The sequence below is a fragment of the Hippopotamus amphibius genome, chromosome 3, assembly GCF_030028045.1.
Source record: "Hippopotamus amphibius kiboko isolate mHipAmp2 chromosome 3, mHipAmp2.hap2, whole genome shotgun sequence".
NCBI lineage: Eukaryota > Metazoa > Chordata > Mammalia > Artiodactyla > Hippopotamidae > Hippopotamus > Hippopotamus amphibius.
This window is the reverse complement of record NC_080188.1, coordinates 58378442-58399657: the sequence shown is the minus strand read 5'-3', so window position 1 is coordinate 58399657 and position 21216 is coordinate 58378442. Positions and strand designations below refer to the sequence as shown.

Below are 21216 nucleotides of genomic sequence, written 5' to 3'. Positions count from 1 at the left end.
TCTTAAAAGTTATCATTACAAGAAAAAAAATGTGTAACTGTGTGGTGACAGACTAACTAGACTTGTGATCATTTCACAGTGTATACAAATGTCGAGTCATTATGTTATATACTTGAAACTAATATAATGTTATATATCAATTATATCTCGAAAAAACAGTAGTCAAAAAAACATAAATTAATATAAGAAATAGCTTTAGGATAGGAAGATAGGTCGACAGGTAGGAAAGTATATAAAATATAAATAGACAGAACTGTAGAAAGGTGATTGATAGATGATGGATGGATGGACAAATTAAAAAAAAAAGAAAGCTTTAGCATTTTAGGTTAAAATCCAAGACATCAAGAAATTTAAGCTTTAATTTCTAATAGTATTATAGTACAACAGAAAAAATTCCACAGAAATCACAAAAGGTCACATAATAACTTCACCTGATTTTCTATCTTTCTAGAATAACTACTTTAATTATTGAAGAGAAGATGAGCAGCTGGTATTTAAGGCTTATATTTGCTTATCAAATATTAAGAGAAAGGAACTATAAAAAATTATAAAAGTTGCTCACTTAAGTACCTCCATTCAGAGACCACAGTTATGATAATCTATATTTTAACACCAGCAACTTCTTTTTCAGGGCCAAAAGGTATTAGGGCTCATTATAATTGTTCTATGCAGCAGCGAGTCACAGAAAGGGTAGATTAGAAGTCAGAAAAATTGGCTTTTAAGCTAAATGAATCGGTGGAAAAATTAACTTCTCTGGGCCTCCAATTTCTCACCTAGAAACAAAGCAATTGGCTAAATAATTCATAAGGCTTACTTCAGCTCTTAACATTTTCTGATTCAATGAATATTTATTCACAAATTGATAAAACAGAGAAGCTTATCTTTTTACAATTTCTAAATTATCAGATAAAAACAGTTCATTGTTAGTCTCATGTTAAATGTAAACCTATTTAGAAGACTCATCTAATTTTTGAAAAGCATTTTGGTTTAAGGTAATCAAAAACCTTACTAAAAACACAATATTGTGTCTAGCATTGACCATTTGTTATTTGACAAAGAAAAAAATCTTTGTTTAAATAAACCTATTTAAATGCCTTGCTTTTGGAAACCACTACTGACCTCCAAAAGCCCTACAGGTACAGGAAAATACTGCCTAAATGTCAGTGATGAAGCTGCAAAATTGACAAGGACTCACCTCAAATGTGTCTGCTGTGCATGGCTTCACTAAATATAATAACCAAATTATCATCGTGTTTTCTGACATCACTCAAATTTATATGTAATCCACAGATGGGGGAGCCTAAAAAGCCCAATCCAGTCTACAGTCAAACTGAAGAGCCAAGTCAAGGGTGGCAGGCAGGAACCGCAGTTCTAACATAGGTCAGGTCAGTTCTAATTAGGTCAGGGATATGGGACATTTTCACACATGTAATCCCAAGTCAGAGGTGGCCTGTAGGGTTCAGGCAGCCAACAAGACGACTAAAGTAGGCTAGCTGTTAGACGAAAATAATAAGCAAATGATCCTTTCCTCCAAGTCAAAATCAAGCTGCAGTGGAGACTCTGGCACGTCTAAGCCTCATCTAAGGAGCCTCTACTGAATTCTAGCCAACTGGCGCCGTCTGGAAAGACAGGTCATGTTGCCAGATCTTCCCAGTTTCAAGAAAAACCAGAAATTCATTTTATGTGTTTTGTGGTGAACGACACATAAAGTTTACCATCATTACCATTTTTAAGTGTACAGTTCATTACTGTTAACTACATTCACATTATGCAATGAATCTCCAGGACTTTTCCCTCCTGCAAAACTGAAAGAGATTATCATACTATGTAAAGTAAGCCAAAGACAAATATCATATGGTATCACTTACATGTGGAATCTAAAGAAATGATACAAATGAACTTAATTATAAAATAGAAATAGACTCACAAATATAGCAAACAAACTCATGGTTACCAAAGGGGAAAGGTAGGGGGAAGGATAAATTAGGAGTTTGGGATTAACATATACACACTACTATATACAAAATAGATGAACAACAAGGACTTATTGTATAGCACAGGGAACTATGCTCAATATTTTGTAATACTCTATAAGGGAAAACAATCTGAAAAGGAACATATAGATATAGATATATGAATCACTGTGCTGTCACCTAAAACTAACACAATATTGTAAAATCAACTATACTGCAATTAAAAAAAAAAAGTCTATACTAATTAAGCAACAACTCTCCATTCCTTCCCAGGAATCTCTATGGTAAACTGATTTTCCAGAACCATTTGATTAACTTTAAAATTGTGTGTGTGTCTGTGTATTTACATTCACACACACATACACATGTATAGTTTTATATATACATATCTAAACACATATATACACATAGCCACTTCTTTGTAATGCTGTACAATTTGTTTTATATATCTTTACTTTTTTTTTTTTTAACTCTTGTATCTGGCCAGTTTTATGTTTTATACAGATCAAAAAGACAAATTCTGTAGATTAAGGCAACTGAATGACAATTATTGAACTGTTACAAAAATATTAAAATGGTGCATTTAATGGGCAAAAAACAATTCTACTTTCTCCTTTGCACCATTCTACTTTCTATGAGTTTAACTACTTTAGATACCTTGATTTTTTAATGTTGGCAACTAATTAGAATTTATACCACCCTGGGTGACTACCCATTTATGACTGCTTCTGACCACTTACAATTACTCAAAACACTTCAGAGTTTCAAGAATGCAAAAGCCAGCAGATAAAACACAGGTGTAACACTAACGTCAACGTCAAGGACAAATTATAGAGCTCAGACGTGCTTTTCTTGTCCTTACTTGTATGGAGAAAAGCTTAAAGCTTTAAGATATGCTTTACGTGAATTCTTACCATGCCTGCTTGATGCAAGAACCACATGAGGTAGTCTTCCTGGATGTCCACGAGACTGGAAATCTCAGGAATATAAAATGTATCATATTCCACATGCTTCACTTTGAGATTTACCTGATGAAAAACAAAACAAGGACAACTAAGACCCAGGCAACTGGTGAACGGCTTCCCACAGAACACCTCGGTAGCCCATTTCACCCTGCTATCTCTTCACCCCTCTCCCTTCCGGCTCTTCTCTATGCTCACCTTGTATAACTTCTCCAAGAGCTTGAGAGCTGCCGTAATATAATTGTTAAACAGTACAGGAATTAAGAATGTCTTTCTTCCTCTCAGTAGGTAAACGACTGCACCTTTATAGAGGTTTACCAGCTTTGTGAAATATTTCGGGCATACCTGAGACCACCAGTTATCTTTAGAAAGAAAGGAAAGATATATTTCAACATGTGATCTTCACCAAGTATTTTTGTGTTCTGCCTACTAGCTAAAAACTGCTCCAGCTAGAAGATAAGCATTAGTCTAAAATACAGTTTCCCAAAACTAACTTTAAGTAGAATCCATTAAAGCATTTCTGGAGAGAGCTGCAGCTATATGAGAACCCTGGAGCTTTGTTACAAGGCTTTATCTGATTTTTTTTCCTCAAAGACTCATCCAGAAGACTAATCTAAAAGCTCAGTCCCTAGGGCACATGTGGACAAGATGCTCAAGCACATATTTTGCACAGGTGCATTCACATATCCTAGTCCTTTTAGCCCTCTTCTCAGCCACCACCTACATCCTGTACCAGGGATGCAGAGGACCACATGCCCCGGAAGCAGCACCAACATGGCAACCAGTCCTACTAGAGGCACCACTGGTTGAAAAACTACATAGTTCTGTTTCTTACCAAACAATGCTTTCTCATAATCAGACAAGAAGACTATACCACCGGTTTCTACTTTGTCAGAAACAAACTCAGTCATACCAACATATTTACAGGAGGAAGTAATACAATGTCCGAGATTTTAAAAATATACTCCAGAAAAGATTAAAAGGTGGTGGTAGGGGGAACGGAGAAAACAAAAAGGGCAAAATATTGATCACGGTAAATTTGTGTGACGGCTACTTGCAGTGTTCTCTCTCCTTTGGAGTATTCTTTTAAATTCCCATAATTAGAAGTTAAAAACTAAGTGTAAAGCTGAACAATTGGGATCTCTTTGTGCTATCCTACCTGGAAAAAATAAAATCCCCCCCCCCCCCCCCCCCCACACAAACTTAAAAGTCAGGTAATATTCTTTCAGAGATTGCCATCTCTACCTCACAGTCTATTAGAACACCTGAGAAAATGTGCCCCAGAGGGCTTCTAAGCTTAAAAAAAATTAAGGACTAACATATTACTAGTGCTTTCATGATTATTTGTAGAATGGTTCCACCTTCTACAAAGCTAGAAGCAATATGGAAAAGCCAGCATTCCATCCTGAGCAACAAAGGTCTCTTTGCTCGCGGGGAGACCACACTCAAGTAACAACCTAGTCCATGTGGAACACAGAAGTTACTGAGCTGCAGTGAATACCTAAAAAAAATTACCGGGAAAAAAATAAAATAAAAGGAAAAAGCCAAGTGACAGACTTTCTGCATTTGATTAATAAAAACATCAGGCGCTACTCCCATGAGAGACACTCTCCAATTCACTGAGGAACGGAAGGTTCTTATCTCAGCAAAGTGTCCGTAGCCTGCAAAAATCAGTGTGGACTCAACTGTCCTAAAAAAGAAAAACAAAACAAACATTTGGTAAGTCTCCACTAGGTCATTTTCTTCCTCTCCTTTCCTGGAGACCTGTGTATCATTTCACTCCCACCCCCTAAATTAGGTATAAGAGAAAGAACAACAGATGGACACTAATTTTGAGGCACTATTAACCACTAGCAAGTGTAGGGGGAGAAAAAAATAAAAGTCAAATGACCTAACTGTGTGAATATTTAAAAATCAAGATTAGTCTAGCATAAACCATTTCAAATAACCTAAATAATGGTTCAATTTGTTTAAACTGCAAATATGGCTAGAAATTAGAAATTAACAACAAAGAAAGAAAAGTTTAAATGTTAAGGATATTAAATGGCAACAAACAGATTCTTGGATCTGAATCCACCGGGAGCCAATGGTCACACAAATAAACTAAAAAGCACAAAACCTCTGGCATTGAGTGTAGCAAATTCACCTAAGACTTTGCTGGGGTTTGTATCCAGCCGCAGAATGGCCATAGCCAGGGGGATAGTCAACGTTATGTAATACTTGGAATCCTGGAGAAGGGGAAACTCAGGTAGTATTAAGTAGATTCTCATTGCTTCAACATCTGGTGGTGAACTTGACAACTGAGGAATCAGGCAACTTTCAAAGCTATTTAAGATCTGTATGAGAGAAAAGAGTATTGAGAAATTCAAACACACCTGAGATCCAGTTACCTGATCTCTAAATTCATAAATTATCTGAGAGACTCACAACTCTCATTCATTCAGGACCCTCTATGAGCCAAGCACTGGTCTGGGCACTCAGGATACATTCAGAGAAAAGAAAAGCCAAGGATCTGTGCCTGTGCAGACCTCACACTCTGGGGGAATTTTCCTTAGAAAAATTTAAGCCAAACAGAAAGTTAAAGGTAGGTCAAAGTCTCAAAGTGAATATTTTACAAAGTTAAATAAAATTTATGCAAGACTTTTGCCTCTTTATCTTACTCCTTTTTTTCTCTTGAAAGTCGACTTATTTCAACGCAAAAAATGCATTTTTAAGCATGCACTTCGTAAAAATAAAAAACATACCTGTTCTAGAATCATGGAGTGCTGAGAGTTCATTAACTTCTCAAATAACACTCTAGTTGAGTTCAGGTCAATCCCAGGGATTTTGGGACTTGTTTTAAAATGCTCATCAATTCTAAACAAACAAAAACAAAAAATATGTAATAAAAGAAAATCAAAGAAACACTCTAATGGGTAGGAATTATAAAGAGGTCAACAAAATAGTCTGTACACACTGATCAGATTTAAATTTGGCCTGGCAGACCAGATGCACAAAAACATTAACTGTGGGGAAACCCAACAGAACAAATCTCTCTGGAATCCCTTTTTCAAGATGATCTCAAAATTTTCCAGTCTTTTGTCCTTGAAGAATCATCATTTCAATTTCAGACTCTCTTGAAATTTTTATGCAGTGTTATTTTCCTGCTTTACTCTTGTATTTTTGCCTCTTTCTGTCCTTGTGGTACACTGAACTAGATGTAGATGCTGTGCCTGGATGCAAAAAGCATCCCTTGTGCAAACTGGCCCACTTATCAACAAATGCCAAGTTTAAAGCAAGTATTTTTTAAAAACTCAGATCTATAACAAATGCAAAGTTAATGTCTTGCTCAGTTAACAACGAGGGACACAATTACATTCATTCAAGGACTGATTTCACTGCTACTGTTTTTAACTTCCTAGCAACTAATCATTTTTCTAACTTTAAATAAAGTCTTAGTCTCTCAGCGACTTAGAGACTGTCTCCTTTAAATTCCCACTCTTGAACATATCGCATCTACTAACTGAAAAAGAACTATTTGCAAAATAGGCTTCTGTTTATACGTAACAGACATAGATAATTTTAATACCATCTGACAGCAGTGTTATAATTATAAAAAATAAGTAGAGTTTTTAACATTTGAAAAAAGTCATAATTATATGTATTGGAACCTAAGTGGTCAAATCAAAAGGAGCTACTTGGGCTTTTTTTGTTGGATCTTTTGTTACTGTGGTTCTAAAAATAAATTTGCCCCAAAACACAGAAATTAATTCTGATGTCCCACATGTAACCTCCCATACGCTTAGAAGTACCTTCTGCTATGTTGTTAAGGAAAAACAAAATATTTTATCTACATGTATTTATACTTTGTTAAACTGACTCTTCATCTCCATTGGGTTTACTATGATGTATTTTACATAAAACAGGAGGAGCAGAACTCCTGAAATAGTAACAAAATCCATTTTAAAAAAAGGTTTTACCCACATATCTGCAGAAGCCATGATACTAAGGATGGATAACCCAAGAAATCTGGCCAAGAGCCATTCTCAACTTTCATAAAAAACTTTCATAAGATTTCTCAGCTTTGGGACTATTGATTTGGGGCGGGGGGGGGGGTTGGATAATTCTTTGTTCGGCAGGTGGGGTTGTGAGATGCTCAGCAACATCCCTGGCCTTTGCCCACTAGATGCCAGTAGTATACTCTCCATCACTGTAACAACCAAAAAATGTCACTAGACAATGCTGAATGTTCCGTGGGAGGCAAATCAGCCTGGTTAAGAACGACTGTTCTAAAAGACCAACATCAGCACAATACAGAATATTTTTGCCAGAGGAAAAGGCTAAGTATTGACTGAAATGAATTGGATGAGCTCATTTCAGTTGCCCTAATGATACAAGTAAATGACTTTGTAATCTTTAACTGTAACTGAACAGAGTTTCTGAAGCAACCTCTTGCAACCCCCTCAGGGACAGAATTTGGGGCAGGGGTGGACTGAGACATGAGATTCACACACAGAACTGAAGTCTAAGTCCTCATGGGATTTCATTAGCCTTGTCACTGGCAGGAAAAGGATGGACAACTGGTCAAGACTTTGGATCACCAGAAGATCAAAACCTATGACAAGACCCTTCTGCTGCAGCAAGTTCCTAAGGGGGATATTTGCAGAAGGGATAAGGCCTAGCAAAGAAACACTATTTACAACCTGGAAATTCATGCCAAATATAATTTCCTAGTAGGCTGCGCTGGCCCCGAGTCCAAGCAGTCCCTGAAGTCTCCTTGGAATTTTTTCCCTAAATTCATTTTTTGAGAAAAGAAAGAACTATGGAAAAGCAAACCAAAGACACCAAGGAGATTATTTAAAGAATTAAGAATTTAAGAATAAATACTAGGAAGTTGTTGTATAACAAAGGGAGTCCAACTCGAGGATGGAAGATGCCTTAGAGGACTGGGGCGGGGAGGGTGGGGGGGACTCGAGGTGGGGGGAGTCAAGGAAGGGAGGGAATACGGGGATATGTGTATAAAAACAGATGACTGAACTTGGTGTACCCCCCCAAAAATAATAAATAAATAAATAAATAAATAAATTTAAAAAGTTTAAAAAAAAAAAGAATAAATACTATTAACATTTTGGAATACCCTGAAAAAGCTTACTTTTGACTACACCAACCCTTTCTGAGACACCATCCCTCTCTTTGGTAATCTGCTTCTCTGCCAACCAGGCATGAATCAGCATATCGCCCTTCCTGATGTCCTCTCATTCATCATCACTAGGCATTTCAATTTCTGTGCAAATCATCAGCTTATCCACTGAATTAAGGCCAACCACCATCAAAGAGAACAGAAGTCTTCCACAGTCTTTGCCGAGTAGGTATTTGCATCACGTGTGGGTATTTTTTTTAAAAAACACTCTTAAGTCACTTACTTTTTCTCAAGAAAACTTCCATTCCAACAGGCTGCAGAAGACAGTATCTGAACAACACCGCTGCTCAGAAAGAAAAAGGGAGGGAAGCCTTTAATAATTACAAATAAACGGTTATTTAAGCATCAGCAATAGGTTAGTCCTCTAGTCCAGGTTTCATTAATAGCCACTCTTTCTTATTCAGGTGAAGCCTTGGAAAATGTAGATTGCTTTAAAGAAACATTGTGTCACATCTAAAAATGTACAAGAGCTTAAGTTTTCCATAAGTCCTGTTCCTGTTAAAATAAAAAGACAGTATCAAAGATACCAAAAGAAAACTCTTGGGTCTAATAACAATGATCTTGAACTTTCTTTTGCTACCTACCATCTGAGACACTCCCCACCTCACCTCCAAACATGAACACAAAATAAAACCAAAAAAGAGAAGCTGAGCTGTTATTTACCAAACACAGAAAGTATCTTTACAAATTAATAACTGAGCAAATACTTCCTTCTATTTTGCTGCCCATCTGAGAAAGAAACTAAAAATAAGGGAAATAAATGTTTATTCCTATTACCTAGATTACAGAGTTTCTGGGGAAACTGGTAGTTTCTGAGGACCCAGAGTAAAACTACAGTCAGGAACCCCGGAACCCCTTATTTAATATTAGGAAAAGGGAAGGAATACAACAAATTTATGGCTGAGGAGGGTATCACAGTAACTTCTGTTAATCACAGCATACAGGTCAAGAATGATCTTTAGATATCATTTCTTGCATCCAGTCATTTGTAAATAAGAAAACTGAGAACTGGCAAAGTGTCAAGGTCCCAGCAAAGGGGGTCTACAGTTCCCCCACCCTTCCCATGGGGAGTCTAGTCCCCCAGCCCCTTCCCTGCCACCTTCCAGCCTGAATTCCCTGACAGAGCCACCCAAGGTTAGAGGGATTCTGAGGACTCCATGGAGGTGCTCTAGGGCATTCCCAAAGATTTCCCACGCAAAAAGCTGCTACCTGGTGTCCCCAAAGCGTAGGGCCCTAGGCATTTGCCCTACTACCATCTCTATCATAAAGCAAGATGTTTTATACACATTTCTAGGAACGACCACCACCTAGTACACAGCCTGATTCACTCATTCCCAAGAATTACTCTTGTAGAAAAATGGAAAAGCTGAGGAAAGCCAATAAAATGCGTAAAAAAAAAAAAAAACACTTTTAAGAATGAAATAAACTTGCTGAAAGGCCCCAATCCTTTAACTATACTTTCTTCTCCATCTCAATGAATCATTCTGAATGTGAAAATGCTAAATTACTCAGATTAGGTAAAATAAACTGTCTTAGATTTGGGATGCAATGGAATATGCATATGAAGAAAACTCTTGGAGTTAAACAAAAATAACACTGAGCTTTCTCAGCAGAAAGGCCAACTCAGGCCTTCATCAGTCAGGATTTTTAAGATCCAAACAAGGCAGGTTGAGGAATACACTCTGTGAGAAAATGGGGGAACAACCTATTGTGTTATTTGGGGCTAAGGGCTCCAAACCCTGAATAAACGTGTGCCAAAAAAAAAAAAAATGATTCCCTAAAATGTGAAACTCTATATTCACAACCTCGATATGGAAGTAGAGAAAAATCTATAAGCTAGGAAGTTCCAACACACTTTGAAAAAAAATGAAAACAAGCAACCACATACTTGATTGTATTTGCATTGCTGTGTTCTGAGAGCTTCTGTCTCCAAACTGCTATAGTTTCATCATTTATTAAACTGGTATAATGTGCTTGATTCATCATCCTGAAGTCAACAGCAGGAGAAGAATTCTGAAGGATTAAATATGACAGTAAAAAAAAGAAATTATGTCATAGCAGGGATCTTTTCTACTCTCTCTCTCCCCACATATTCCCCACTTGGTGCTTCACTTATGTACTGGAGCGGGGGGCGGGGCGGGGGGCGGGGTGGGGGGGCGGGCTGCACTGCCCCGGATCCTCCCATCCTGCAGAATGGAAGCACTTGCTCCCTACCCAGCGGCGGAGAGTGGAAGCTCCTGGCAGCTCCCAGCTGCACTGCCCTCGGCTATTGCTTCAGTCCTTTCCCACCTAGCAGCAGGTGGAGGTGTGGAACCAGGGCCCAGCCTTCCTGCCTCCACTCTGGACTGGCTGAAGGACATCCCAACTTCAGAGCTCCCCGGGGCACTGGCTGAGGCCTCTGTTACACTGAACTGCTGTTCCACTTCTTCTGCCCAATCCTGCCTCCTTCATCCCCAAGGAAGTGTTGTTCTAGAGCAGGTTCTCCCCAAAATTTCTGAGCATATATCTCAGGCTCAGAGTCTGCTTCCCAGAGAAACCAAACCAGTATGATTGTTTTAGACTTCTTTCTGCTCTGCTCTGAATCACCATAACATCAAGGCTTTTAAATTCCTAATCATCTGCCGTAACTGTTCACCAAACTCCAACAAAATTTATTATAAAAAGTCAAGAGTTCACTTATAATCTATATAGCACATAATTTAATGCCTCAGTTTCTTGCTCAAAGTATAAAGCTATAAATTTACGAAAGAGGTGACAAAAAGACATGTCAATAATGGCCTTGAAAATCCCACATGCTACCCAGCATGTACTGTACATCCTTTATTCAGTGAGTTTTAAAAAAATAAAATATAAGCAGTTTTATTTCCTAAACTTGCTCTTTTTTCAACTTTTCCCCAAATCCTGTTCTTGATCTAGAACAAAGAAAAAGTTCAAAGTGCTTTATGCCTCCTGTACTTGTCACCAGAAAGGAGGAAAAAAGTAATATTAGAGCATTAACCAATCATCTTTTATCCTTTGTACCCGCACATACAAACACAACTTTCAAAGTAAATTTTCTTGGTTATTTTCTCAGAGTTACAAGTTAAGAGAACATTATAAGGGGAAAGGAGGAAGACGTGTAACAAACCAGAGATGCTTGCCAAAGTTTATGACCATCTAGTTCTTGAAACTTATTTTACTAAAATGACCACAGACATCTACTGAGAGAAGAAAAGCCATCTTGAATGACACAGAGAAAATCTATATGACAAAGCAGACACTTGAGCACACACAAACAAGATTGCCTCTCCACCATGGTCCTGAAACCACTGTTATGTAAATTTTAATTACTTCTCCCATTGAAAGGCGTAGCTGGACACAGACACTGACACATACTTACAATAAAATATAAACATGGAACTAGTCTGTCATTCTTCACTGCAAGTCCAATAAACTGCAGATGACTTCAATGAAGTACAATCTCAGAATCACATAAAGACCCGAGAGAAAGCATCAATTCTCAATGCCTTAGAATTACATACAGACCCAAAAGAAAAAAACTGGTCTAAGTCAGTGTTTCCCAACTTTGGCTGCACTTTGGATTACCAGAGTTTTCAAAAATCCTGAGAGGTGAGTCACACTCCAGACCAGTTAAATCGGAATCTCTAGAGACATCAGGATCTTTTTAAGACTCCTGGGTCTTAGTCAATAATTATACAATATCTTTGCATGGTGAGAGATGATAACTAGACTTATTGTAGTAACTATTTTGAAATTACAGAAATATCAAATCACTATGTTGTATGCCAGGAACTGAAATAGTATTGTAGGTTAATTATACTTGAAAATCAAACAAACTCAGAAAAAGAGATTGGATTTGTGGTTACCAGAGGCAGAGGTGGGAGGAAGGGAAATTGGCGGAAGCCAGTCAGAAGGTACACACTTCAAGTTATAAGATAAATAAATACTAGGTGTGTAGTGTACAACATGATAAATATAATTAACACTGCTCTATGTTATATATGAAAGTTAAGAAAGTAAATCCTAAGAGTTCTCATCACAAAGAAAAAACCTTTTTTTCTGTTTCCTTTAGTTTGGTATCTGTATGAGGTGCTGGATGTTCACTAAACTTACTGTGATAACCATTTCATGATGTAAGTCAAGTCATTATGCTATACATCTTAAATTTATACAGCACTGTATGTCAATTACATCTCAATAAAAGTGGAAGAAGATAAATAAAATAAAATAAAATCACATAGGTGGTTTCAACAGGCAACCAAGGTTGAGACTAACTGTTCTAGGAAAAAGAGGATATGTCACCTAGCAGGCTCTGAGTCAGGCAGGCTGACAGGCCAACAGGCAGACAGACACCACCCCCCACCCACATACAATCCCAACCACATTCCTTCTTCCATCCTATCCAAGATGAAAGAAAAAGAAGCAGCTATGGTTTACACTTACTAAGTTGTCAAGACCCAGAATCAAATGCAGCAAAGGAATATCTGAATAGTATGCCTCCCTTGCTTCTTCCATCTCAGGCCTGGCATTAATGAATGAATCAGAGTTTTATAAAAATGGAGCCTGTCACTACACAGATGCTTCCTCTTGGGTCTTTAAGAGATTCTTCAAGTGTCATGGTAACAGAGTAAATACTTATTTTAATCAGTTTTCGTATCTAAACTTATCTATGCTTAATAGCTTAAGTAAAAGTGTATAGGTTTTGGTTTTTATAAGAAAAAACAACGTCTAAGTTATATTCTATTTTTAGCTTCTTTTTTCTTTGTTTTCTTACATTTTTAATGCATACAACTTTTACAGGTGTTTAAACTTTAACCTGCCCTGTTCCTCCAACAATATGCTTTCACTTCCTTATCACCAATGTTTTGTTCGCCAGTCACAGCAGTGTTAATTACAATAAATTTAAAATCCAACTATATATACCAGATACCATATTTACAAAAGGAATGAAACTAAGTTTTACACTGAATTTTATTACAATAAATTTAAAATCCAACTACATATATTAGATACCATATTTACCAAAGGAATGAAACTAAGTTTTACATGGACTTTCACAGGAAAATTAAAGTTGGTTAATCAAACCAGGTTCTTAGGGAAATACCTGTGGACACAAAGTTATTATCCTGCAGAGATTCAGTGCTTTTCATGTTTTGCTTTATGGGCATGTTAAAGAAACAAAGAATAGTCTCAGCTTTTCTCAAGGTCTCTCCGTGGAGTTGGGCCTAAAATAGGTCTAAAGCAACAGCTCCAAATCACCCCAGATGGCTGCATTCAACAGAACCTTCTCCAGGATCCTGACCTGAAAAATATCTAATTGTCAGTTTCAGTTGTCCAACCTGCAGCCTCAGACTGCCCCACAACCTTCTGCATCAAAGTAATAGAGTTATACTGACTAGAAGGCAAGAACGTCGGGTCGTGTGTAAGTGTAAGTCGTGTCATGTGTAAACGTCGTGTATTAAAAGATGACAAAGTATCAAGGTAATGGAGAGAGTTTCCAGCACTGACAGGGCCTCTCATGTCCACAGACCCTCATTTTCTTCGCCACCTACTCTGATTCTTTGGTCATCACCAGCAGCCCTTCCCTGCTCCTCCACGGGAGGAAGAGGTTGATCCTCCCCAAGCGCTGATTGAATAAAAGTAAGGTACAGGGGAGGGAGAGAAGGGGAAGCATAAAAGCAGGGGAGGCAGAAGGCAGAAAACAAATCCATGGTGCTGATTTCAGACTGATTTTTCCCGTCCAAGAAAAGGGCAATGAATTAAAGCCCTGTCACAGAGACCTGGCCCACATTCTCTTCTACTTCCAACCCTGAAAGAATGTCATTCTTCCTGACTTATACAGTGATGCAGGGCCCTGCATGTGATGTAACCTGAGGGAAATTCCAGTGTGATGCTGAGTTCCTGATACATAATAAAGCACAGCTGACTTCAGCGGCATCTCTTTTACTTCATGTATCCTCAATCACATCAAACGAACCCAGAGAGTTCTCAAATACCTAGCATTTGTGGCTACTTAACAGGTAAGGAAAGAATGGGAAGTCAAATAATGCCAAAGTAAGTATGAACTCTCTAAGGCCTCCTTAAATCTCTTTTGGGACAAATTCAGATATAAATAAATAATTTTCTATTATAAATTAGAACTCTGTGATTAAAATACCAAGAAAATTACCGGCACTTCAAGGAAGCAAAATGGAGATTACCTCAGGGTTTAGTTGACTTATTTTAATAAGGTAAAATTGGTAGAAACAAAGAGTAATGTTGCTCTCATGTAATTATTTATTAAAATAAATATTGGTTCAACATTATTCCACCCCCAAAATAATAGTCAAAAGAAAATTTTACCTCATATTTGGAGCAAAGTACAAAAGTTTGGTCTCCTCCAGAGAAGATCTGCTTAACAATATGATATTTAAAGCGATCTGTCAAAAAAATTTTCAAGAGCATATTTTTCAACAATTAACGTTTTTCCTTGATCCCCTTTTCTAATATTCCAAACTATGCTTCAGAGTGGTTTCCTAGCCATTCAATTATGTCAGAGAAGTAAGAAACCTCCTCTCCTGGCTCTCTTCCCAGGACTGTTTCTACTTCAGTTAAAACTAAATATATAAAACTGTATCTTCCACTTTAACCCTCCCTCCATCCTGCCAACTGCCAGCTAGTCCTGACCTCGTTTCTATTTTTCCTTCTAACTCTGTCATGCCACTGACCTGAAGTTTAAAACAGTCACTACTGTAAACTGTAACATCTGCTAAGAAATCACTCAGCATCTGAGTGTGGTGGTCTATAGCCCCTTCAGGAGGAAGCTTGCCACAGAAGGACCTCCATGTCCTACTTCTACTTTGCCTCCCATCACATGTGCCCGTGGTGACACTCTCATAGCACCACCTTGCTTTTATTTCTAATACACCACACTACTTTGTATCTCCATGCTTTTTCCTTCTGCCTCCCCCAGTGCACACCGTGTTTCTCCATGAATGGCGCCTGCGAGAGCGTTAACTGGAAAGGTGCTCCTGGAATTGTGCGATTCCATGGTACTCACCACTGCCCCCTCCCTCACAGTCTTCTACCTGGCTAACTCCAAATCCTCCTTTAAGACACATCTCAAACTTCCTCTAACCGGAATACTCCTTGATGCCTTCCTCTGTGCTCCCACATTACCATGCAGGTTCCTAAAACCACAGCATTTACATAACACGTTGAAATCTACCTACTTACGTTATAAAATCATACTGGCAAACATCTAAGCACAGATTTATGATCACATAAGTTATGCTGTAATTAAACTTCAAAAATTTTGTGATTTCAAGTTAACCTATAAAATGCTTGAGTTTTTTACACTGGTGCATTTCTTAAATATATGCATTCCTAACATGAGAACAATGCCTTAGAAAGAAATTTACACATGATAGAGAAGAGGACACTAAGACATTCATTCACTTTGGAGAACATCACCTAAACATAATCTTCTTTATTTTCTATTTTAAGTTTCCACTACATTTTTAGACGCTCATATGTTCATTCCATAAATACTAGGTTGGCCAAAAAATTTATCTGGGTTTTTCTGTAAGATGTTACAAAAAACCCAAGTGAACTTTGTGGCCAGCCCAACAGTTACTGAGTGAGAAGTCTGTGCCAGGCCCCGTACGATACGCCAGGTTTACAGAGGAAAAGACTCCGTTCCCTGTACTGAAGTTGCCTATAATCCAGTAAGGAACTTACGATTGCTATTGTTAAAATAAAATTCTGATCAAGCCAGAGATGTGTCCTTTTATAGTCTTCAAAATCAAAATAATTAATTATTAAATCACACTTCTTTTTAATGACTCTCCAGCTGCATTTACGCTTCTAGATTTATTATTTCAAGTCACTCTTACTGACTGACTGCCTTATTTTCATTTCCAATGAAATGGAACTATTTTGACACTAAATGGAACAAATTCAACTGTTTTTTAAGGAAAGGAAAAAATGGCATGAAAAGAAATCATGTCAAGTTGTGACCAAAAGAGCAATCATAAAGGAAAGGTAACACAGTACAAGCATTAGGAGCACAGGCTTTAAACTCATAGATATAGAGAACAAACGAGTGGTTACCAGTGGGGGGGGGGGGGGGGTACGGACGCAATACAGGGGTGGGAGGTACAAACTATTGGGTATAAGATAGGCTACACGGATGTACTGCACAACACAGGGAATACAGCCAATATTTTGTAATACCTGTAAATGGAGTGTAATCTTTAAAAACTGCATAACATTTTTTTAAATTAAAAAAAAAAAGAACATATGCTTCAGAATGAGGCAGACCTGGGTTTAAATCCTGCTCCCAGAATCTGTATCATCTTGGGCAAGTTACCTAACCGCCTTAAGACTCCGTTTCCTCATCTCCAACACAGGGATAATAACCACTAGTTCTTAAGGTTGTTTTCAGTGCTTAGCATGGTAATAGAACTTGGTGAAGCATTCGATACACATGAACTCTCACTATCAGCAACAATAATAAAATGTACGCACCACCATCAAGGTCTTTAGGGCCAAAATTACATTCTTTGCTTTATCTCTAGGATCTCAACTACAGAGCCTCGTGCATAGTGAGTACTCAAATATTTGTTGATGGAGTTAAAAGAAAATATCTCATATTCAGTCCTTCAAAAAGACCTCAAGATAAAAAAAATAAATACATGTTCTATAAGCAATTGTTTTTAGCATTTAAAATACATTAAATTCTAATAAAAATCTTACCAGCTCTGGCTGAAAGCTGGCCACTATGGGCAGCCCAGAAACCTTTCACAGGAGATGGGCACTTGACATTACAAGTGTGTCCAGTTCCTAACTGACCTCTTGCTCCAGAACCAAATGCATAGATGAGTCCAGAAGAAGGCACGAAGGCTAGGGTGTGTTGTCTGGGGGGAAATAATGTAAATTAACCCATCAGCACTGTTTCTGATATGGATGAACACACTCTTTTGACTTTTAACTTCTACATGTGAGCACAGCAATTCCTAGGGGTGCCCCTAGAAACCCACCCCCTCGTGTTTACATGTGCCTATTTTTGCAGTGCTGGCTCTTCATAACACCATCCTTCTCTGATACCCTAAATCATCGGGATAACGGCAAGACTTGAAGGGCCTGCTGCATTGGGGATGAGTGGGAAGAGGCAGGGTGGACCAGCAACATTTCCAAGACGTTCTTTGAGGCTCTCTCACTTTCCTTTCCTCATGTCTCCCGCACATCATGCTACTCTTTATCCCAAAGAAGCATACTGGCCCCACGCTGCTGTGCTTCTCTAAAACCCTTCCTTGCCACACCCTGCTCAGATTGGACTCTCTCCAAACTTTCACCATAGGTGTGCATGCAGTTAAGATTTCTTAAAATGACAATGGCTGGGTCTAACCACATTCCCCATCACTACAAAGACAGGATCCACTTCTGGGCCTTAATAGATATGAGGAAGCTCTTAGGAGCACTCACCTGCCACAAGCAATCTGAGTGACTTCACTGCCCATCAGCTCCAGAACTCTTCTTGGATTAACCTCATCATTCATGGAATCATGTCCAAGTTGCCCACAGGAACCAGCACCAAAGGTAAACACACCTCCACTCTAACAAGGAGCAAATACCACATGACTGTATTGTGTCTCTGAGTTTGGGTACACTCCCCTAGCCTCTGTATACAAAAGTCATATCACAACAGTCTGTATAAGAACACTACACTCACTTGATACTCAGCCAGATCACTTCATTGGAATGTTCATTAAATGGAAAAATAATTTTAAAAAGAACTTAAGACTACATCTTTGTGGAACAAAGACAGTGCTGCTCAAGGGAATGTGTACCATCTATAAATTCTGAAAATTGTTTAAAAGTGCAATGATGTGCTAATAAGAAGGAAAACAAAAACAGGAGGAAAAGATAGGTGAAATGAGATGGTTTTGCATGATCATTTATATAAGAAATTAAATGCTACACAAATTCTTTGGAAAGTAAGATTTTTTTAGCAGCTGTACTTGAACAAATGCTAAGGCATTTTATTAAAGTGAATCTATAATAGTATTTGTTCGACATGAAAATACCTTTTCATTCTCTCTAGTTGTCAGTATTTTAGAAGCAAAAGAAACAGGTTGATGATTTTAAAACATTACAATGTTCTTTCTCTTTTACATATATTTAAATGGCTTATTTTAAAGGAACAGAGAACATTGCTATATATATTTGAAGGTGAGATATATATATATATATATATATATATATATATATATATACACATTGAACTATTTTTAAACACTATCGACTGCTCTCTCTAAAAGACTCTGTCAAAAATAACCCAACAGGGGCCTCCCTGGTGGCACAGTAGTTAAGAATCCACCTGCCAATGCAGGGGACACGGGTTCAAGCCCTGGTCCGGGAAGATCCCACATGCCGCAGAGCTACTAAGCCCGTGCGCCACAACTATAGAGCCTGCACACCACAACTATTGAGCCCACGTGCTACAACTACTGAAGCCCACATGCCTAGAGCCCGTGCTCCACAACAAGAAAAGCCGCCGCAATGAGAAGCCCACGCACCCCAATGAAGAGCAGCCCCTGCTCACCACAACTAGAGAAAGCCCGCACACAGCAACAAAGACCCAACACAGCCAATAAATTAATTAACTTAAAAAAATAACCCAACAGTGACAATCATCCATGTCACACCCAGCACCAAAGCGCCATGGAACAACCAGAATACTGCAAGTCCCTTACTTTTGTGAGAACTGCTGTATGCTCTTCTCCACAACTAATATACACGACTTTCTGTGTTCGCAGGAGCTTCACATGGCAAGGAGACTCTCGATCTAGAATAAGAGAAGTATCAGAATGTCACTACCATTTGCCTTTGAGATAAATATACACATCTATCTTAGTCCAAATTTTGGGTCTCCCTGGATTCCTGACTCTCATCTTCAGCTTCCTGCCTGAACCTCCACTTGGACGTCTAACAGACACCTCATTTTTAATATATTTAAAACCTAACTCATGGGTTCCCCATGCTCCCCGACTCTTCCCACCCACCCCCGCCCCACCCCCCACATAGTTTTCCTCATTTCATAAATGCAACTTAACCCTTCCAGCTTTTCCTCTTTATTTCAAACTACACATCCAACCATGAGCAAAACCCACGGTCTCCACTTTCAAAATATATTCAGAATCCATCATTATTCCCACTGCCGCCAAGCTGGTCTTCCGGCTTCCCCCGTGGACCCACTCTGGGCAAAGTCAAATTAGATCACTCTTCTCAACAGCTCAGTGTCTTCCCCTTTCACTGGGAGAAGCCAAAATCCCCACCCTGCCCTTCAGAGCCCTACCTAATGGGGCCTCCCTACCTCTCTGAGCTCCAGCTCTGCTACTCTTCCCCACCAGCTCAGCCCACCCCTGAGCACACCACAGATCTTCCAGTATCAGAGCCTCTGCACGCCCTGTTCCCTCTGGCTGGTGCAGTCTTCACCCAGCTTATCCACACGTCTCCTCTCCTCCCTGACTTGCTACAAGGCTCTGCTCAAGCATCTTATCCAAGAGGCCCTCCCTGGCCACCTTATATAAAATAGGGACCTTTCCTCTCAAATCCTCTGACATACTGTATACCTAGTGGTTTGTCGTTTGCGTCTGCCCATTAGCATGCAATCTCCACTATGCCAAGGGTATTAGCGGTTTTGGTCCTTGCTGCACCCTTAGTGCCCGACACGGGGCCAGCACACAGAAGCTCCTCAGAAGCACACACTAAAGAAATGAGGTTAAGAGGTCCACAGGAAGACTGCACCCACCTTTCTCATCACTGAGCCCCAGCTGCCCTGCATTATTCATCCCCCAGCCAAACACGGCTCCTGAGAGAGACAGGGCGAAGCTGTGGGCCCCTCCTGCGGCCACCTGCGCCAGCGGGATCCCCTCCAGGGACCTCACCCTCTGCGGGCTGGCTTGGGAGGGGAACTCCTTCCCCAGGCCCAGCTGCCCATGGCTGTTCTTTCCCCACGTGAAGAACTGGCCATCTGAAATAAAAGAGGATAACCAGTATTACCAGAAATGATACAGATTCCATCCACAAAATAACCTTGTTAGAACAACAGAGTTGCCTGGTAGGCCCCTGTGTTAGTTGTCCCCTCCTTCCCCACACACACACACACCCAAGAGCAAGGGAGCAGACACATTTCATGTTGTAACCAAAACTCCCACTTGTCATGACAACAGAGAGATAAACTGAGCTAACTTATCACCCTTCCAAGCTATTAACATTTATGCAAAGAAAAAAATAAATGTTTAAGTCAGTTCAGTTTTGAGCAGGCCAACTACGAGGCTTAGATCCACTAGTTGTGACCACACCAGGACCATGAGAACCTAGGACTACACGTGGTCCAGATATGACCTGGACGGCGCCACAGAGAATCAAGCAGGACGTATTAGTGCTGACTTTCCCCCAAATTTATCCTAACAGAATACAGCATTATTTACTGCCTTAAGTTTTTCTAACTCCTTTTTCACTTATCTGTGAACTTCATGGTGGATTGTAACACCACAGTGAGCTGTAGCTAAGAAAAACCAATCTTATGCTCAAGAACACTGACATATGGTCCTGCCTCCTGCTCACCTTCCCCAGAGAGAGACAGTTGGAGCAGCAATGACGACCCCCTTCTTCATCATCCACACCCTGAGAAAAGTATGAGCTACACAAAGGCTGAGAATTGCCGTTCTCCAACAGGAATGCATAGATCCTAACTCGTTAGTTAAAGGTATCCAGTTACATAACATCACACAAAAATGCAAAGAGAAATGGTTCCCAAATTAACATAACATTAGCATAGATTTACGTTACCAGCTGCAAGAGCCAAGCAATGCCAGTTGCCACAGGAAACTTGTAATATTGTCTGCTGGTTCAGCTTTTGTATTAACCTAAAACAGAAAAGACTTTCCTCTTAAGAGCATTCACAAACAAGGATCAGAAGTATTTCCAACTAAATAAAACAGTTGTAATAAGTAACATCTTTCACAAAAGACTTTTTAAAGTCAAACATATAATCTTACATGATATAATTCTATTGAGTCTTTCACTAACCTCCTGCCTCTTTGGTAGCTACTGT

General features: G+C 39.1%; 1 protein-coding gene across 8 annotated transcripts in view; it reads right to left on the bottom strand.

Annotated features, from left to right (window-relative positions):
* HERC3 (HECT and RLD domain containing E3 ubiquitin protein ligase 3) overlaps positions 1-21216 on the bottom strand; it is a 121220-nt gene that overhangs the window by 53771 nt on the left and 46233 nt on the right. For 7 of the 8 annotated variants that reach the window (XR_009052513.1, XM_057725835.1, XM_057725840.1 and 4 more), the window contains 12 exons: positions 20952-21028; positions 19909-20130; positions 18851-18942; positions 17580-17710; positions 16851-17011; positions 14457-14533; positions 10003-10127; positions 8338-8397; positions 5680-5791; positions 5082-5271; positions 3134-3297; positions 2888-3001 (listed from right to left, as the gene is read on the bottom strand). Coding sequence is in view for 7 of the 8 variants with exons in the window: in XM_057725835.1 (XP_057581818.1) it covers positions 2888-3001; positions 3134-3297; positions 5082-5271; positions 5680-5791; positions 8338-8397; positions 10003-10127; positions 14457-14533; positions 16851-17011; positions 17580-17710; positions 18851-18942; positions 19909-20130; positions 20952-21028 (1525 nt within the window). In the remaining variant the exon portion in view is untranslated. Of the gene's footprint in view, positions 1-2887; positions 3002-3133; positions 3298-4252; positions 4626-5081; positions 5272-5679; positions 5792-8337; positions 8398-10002; positions 10128-14456; positions 14534-16850; positions 17012-17579; positions 17711-18850; positions 18943-19908; positions 20131-20951; positions 21029-21216 lie in introns of those variants that run through there. The other variant, XM_057725842.1, reaches the window with a different exon arrangement.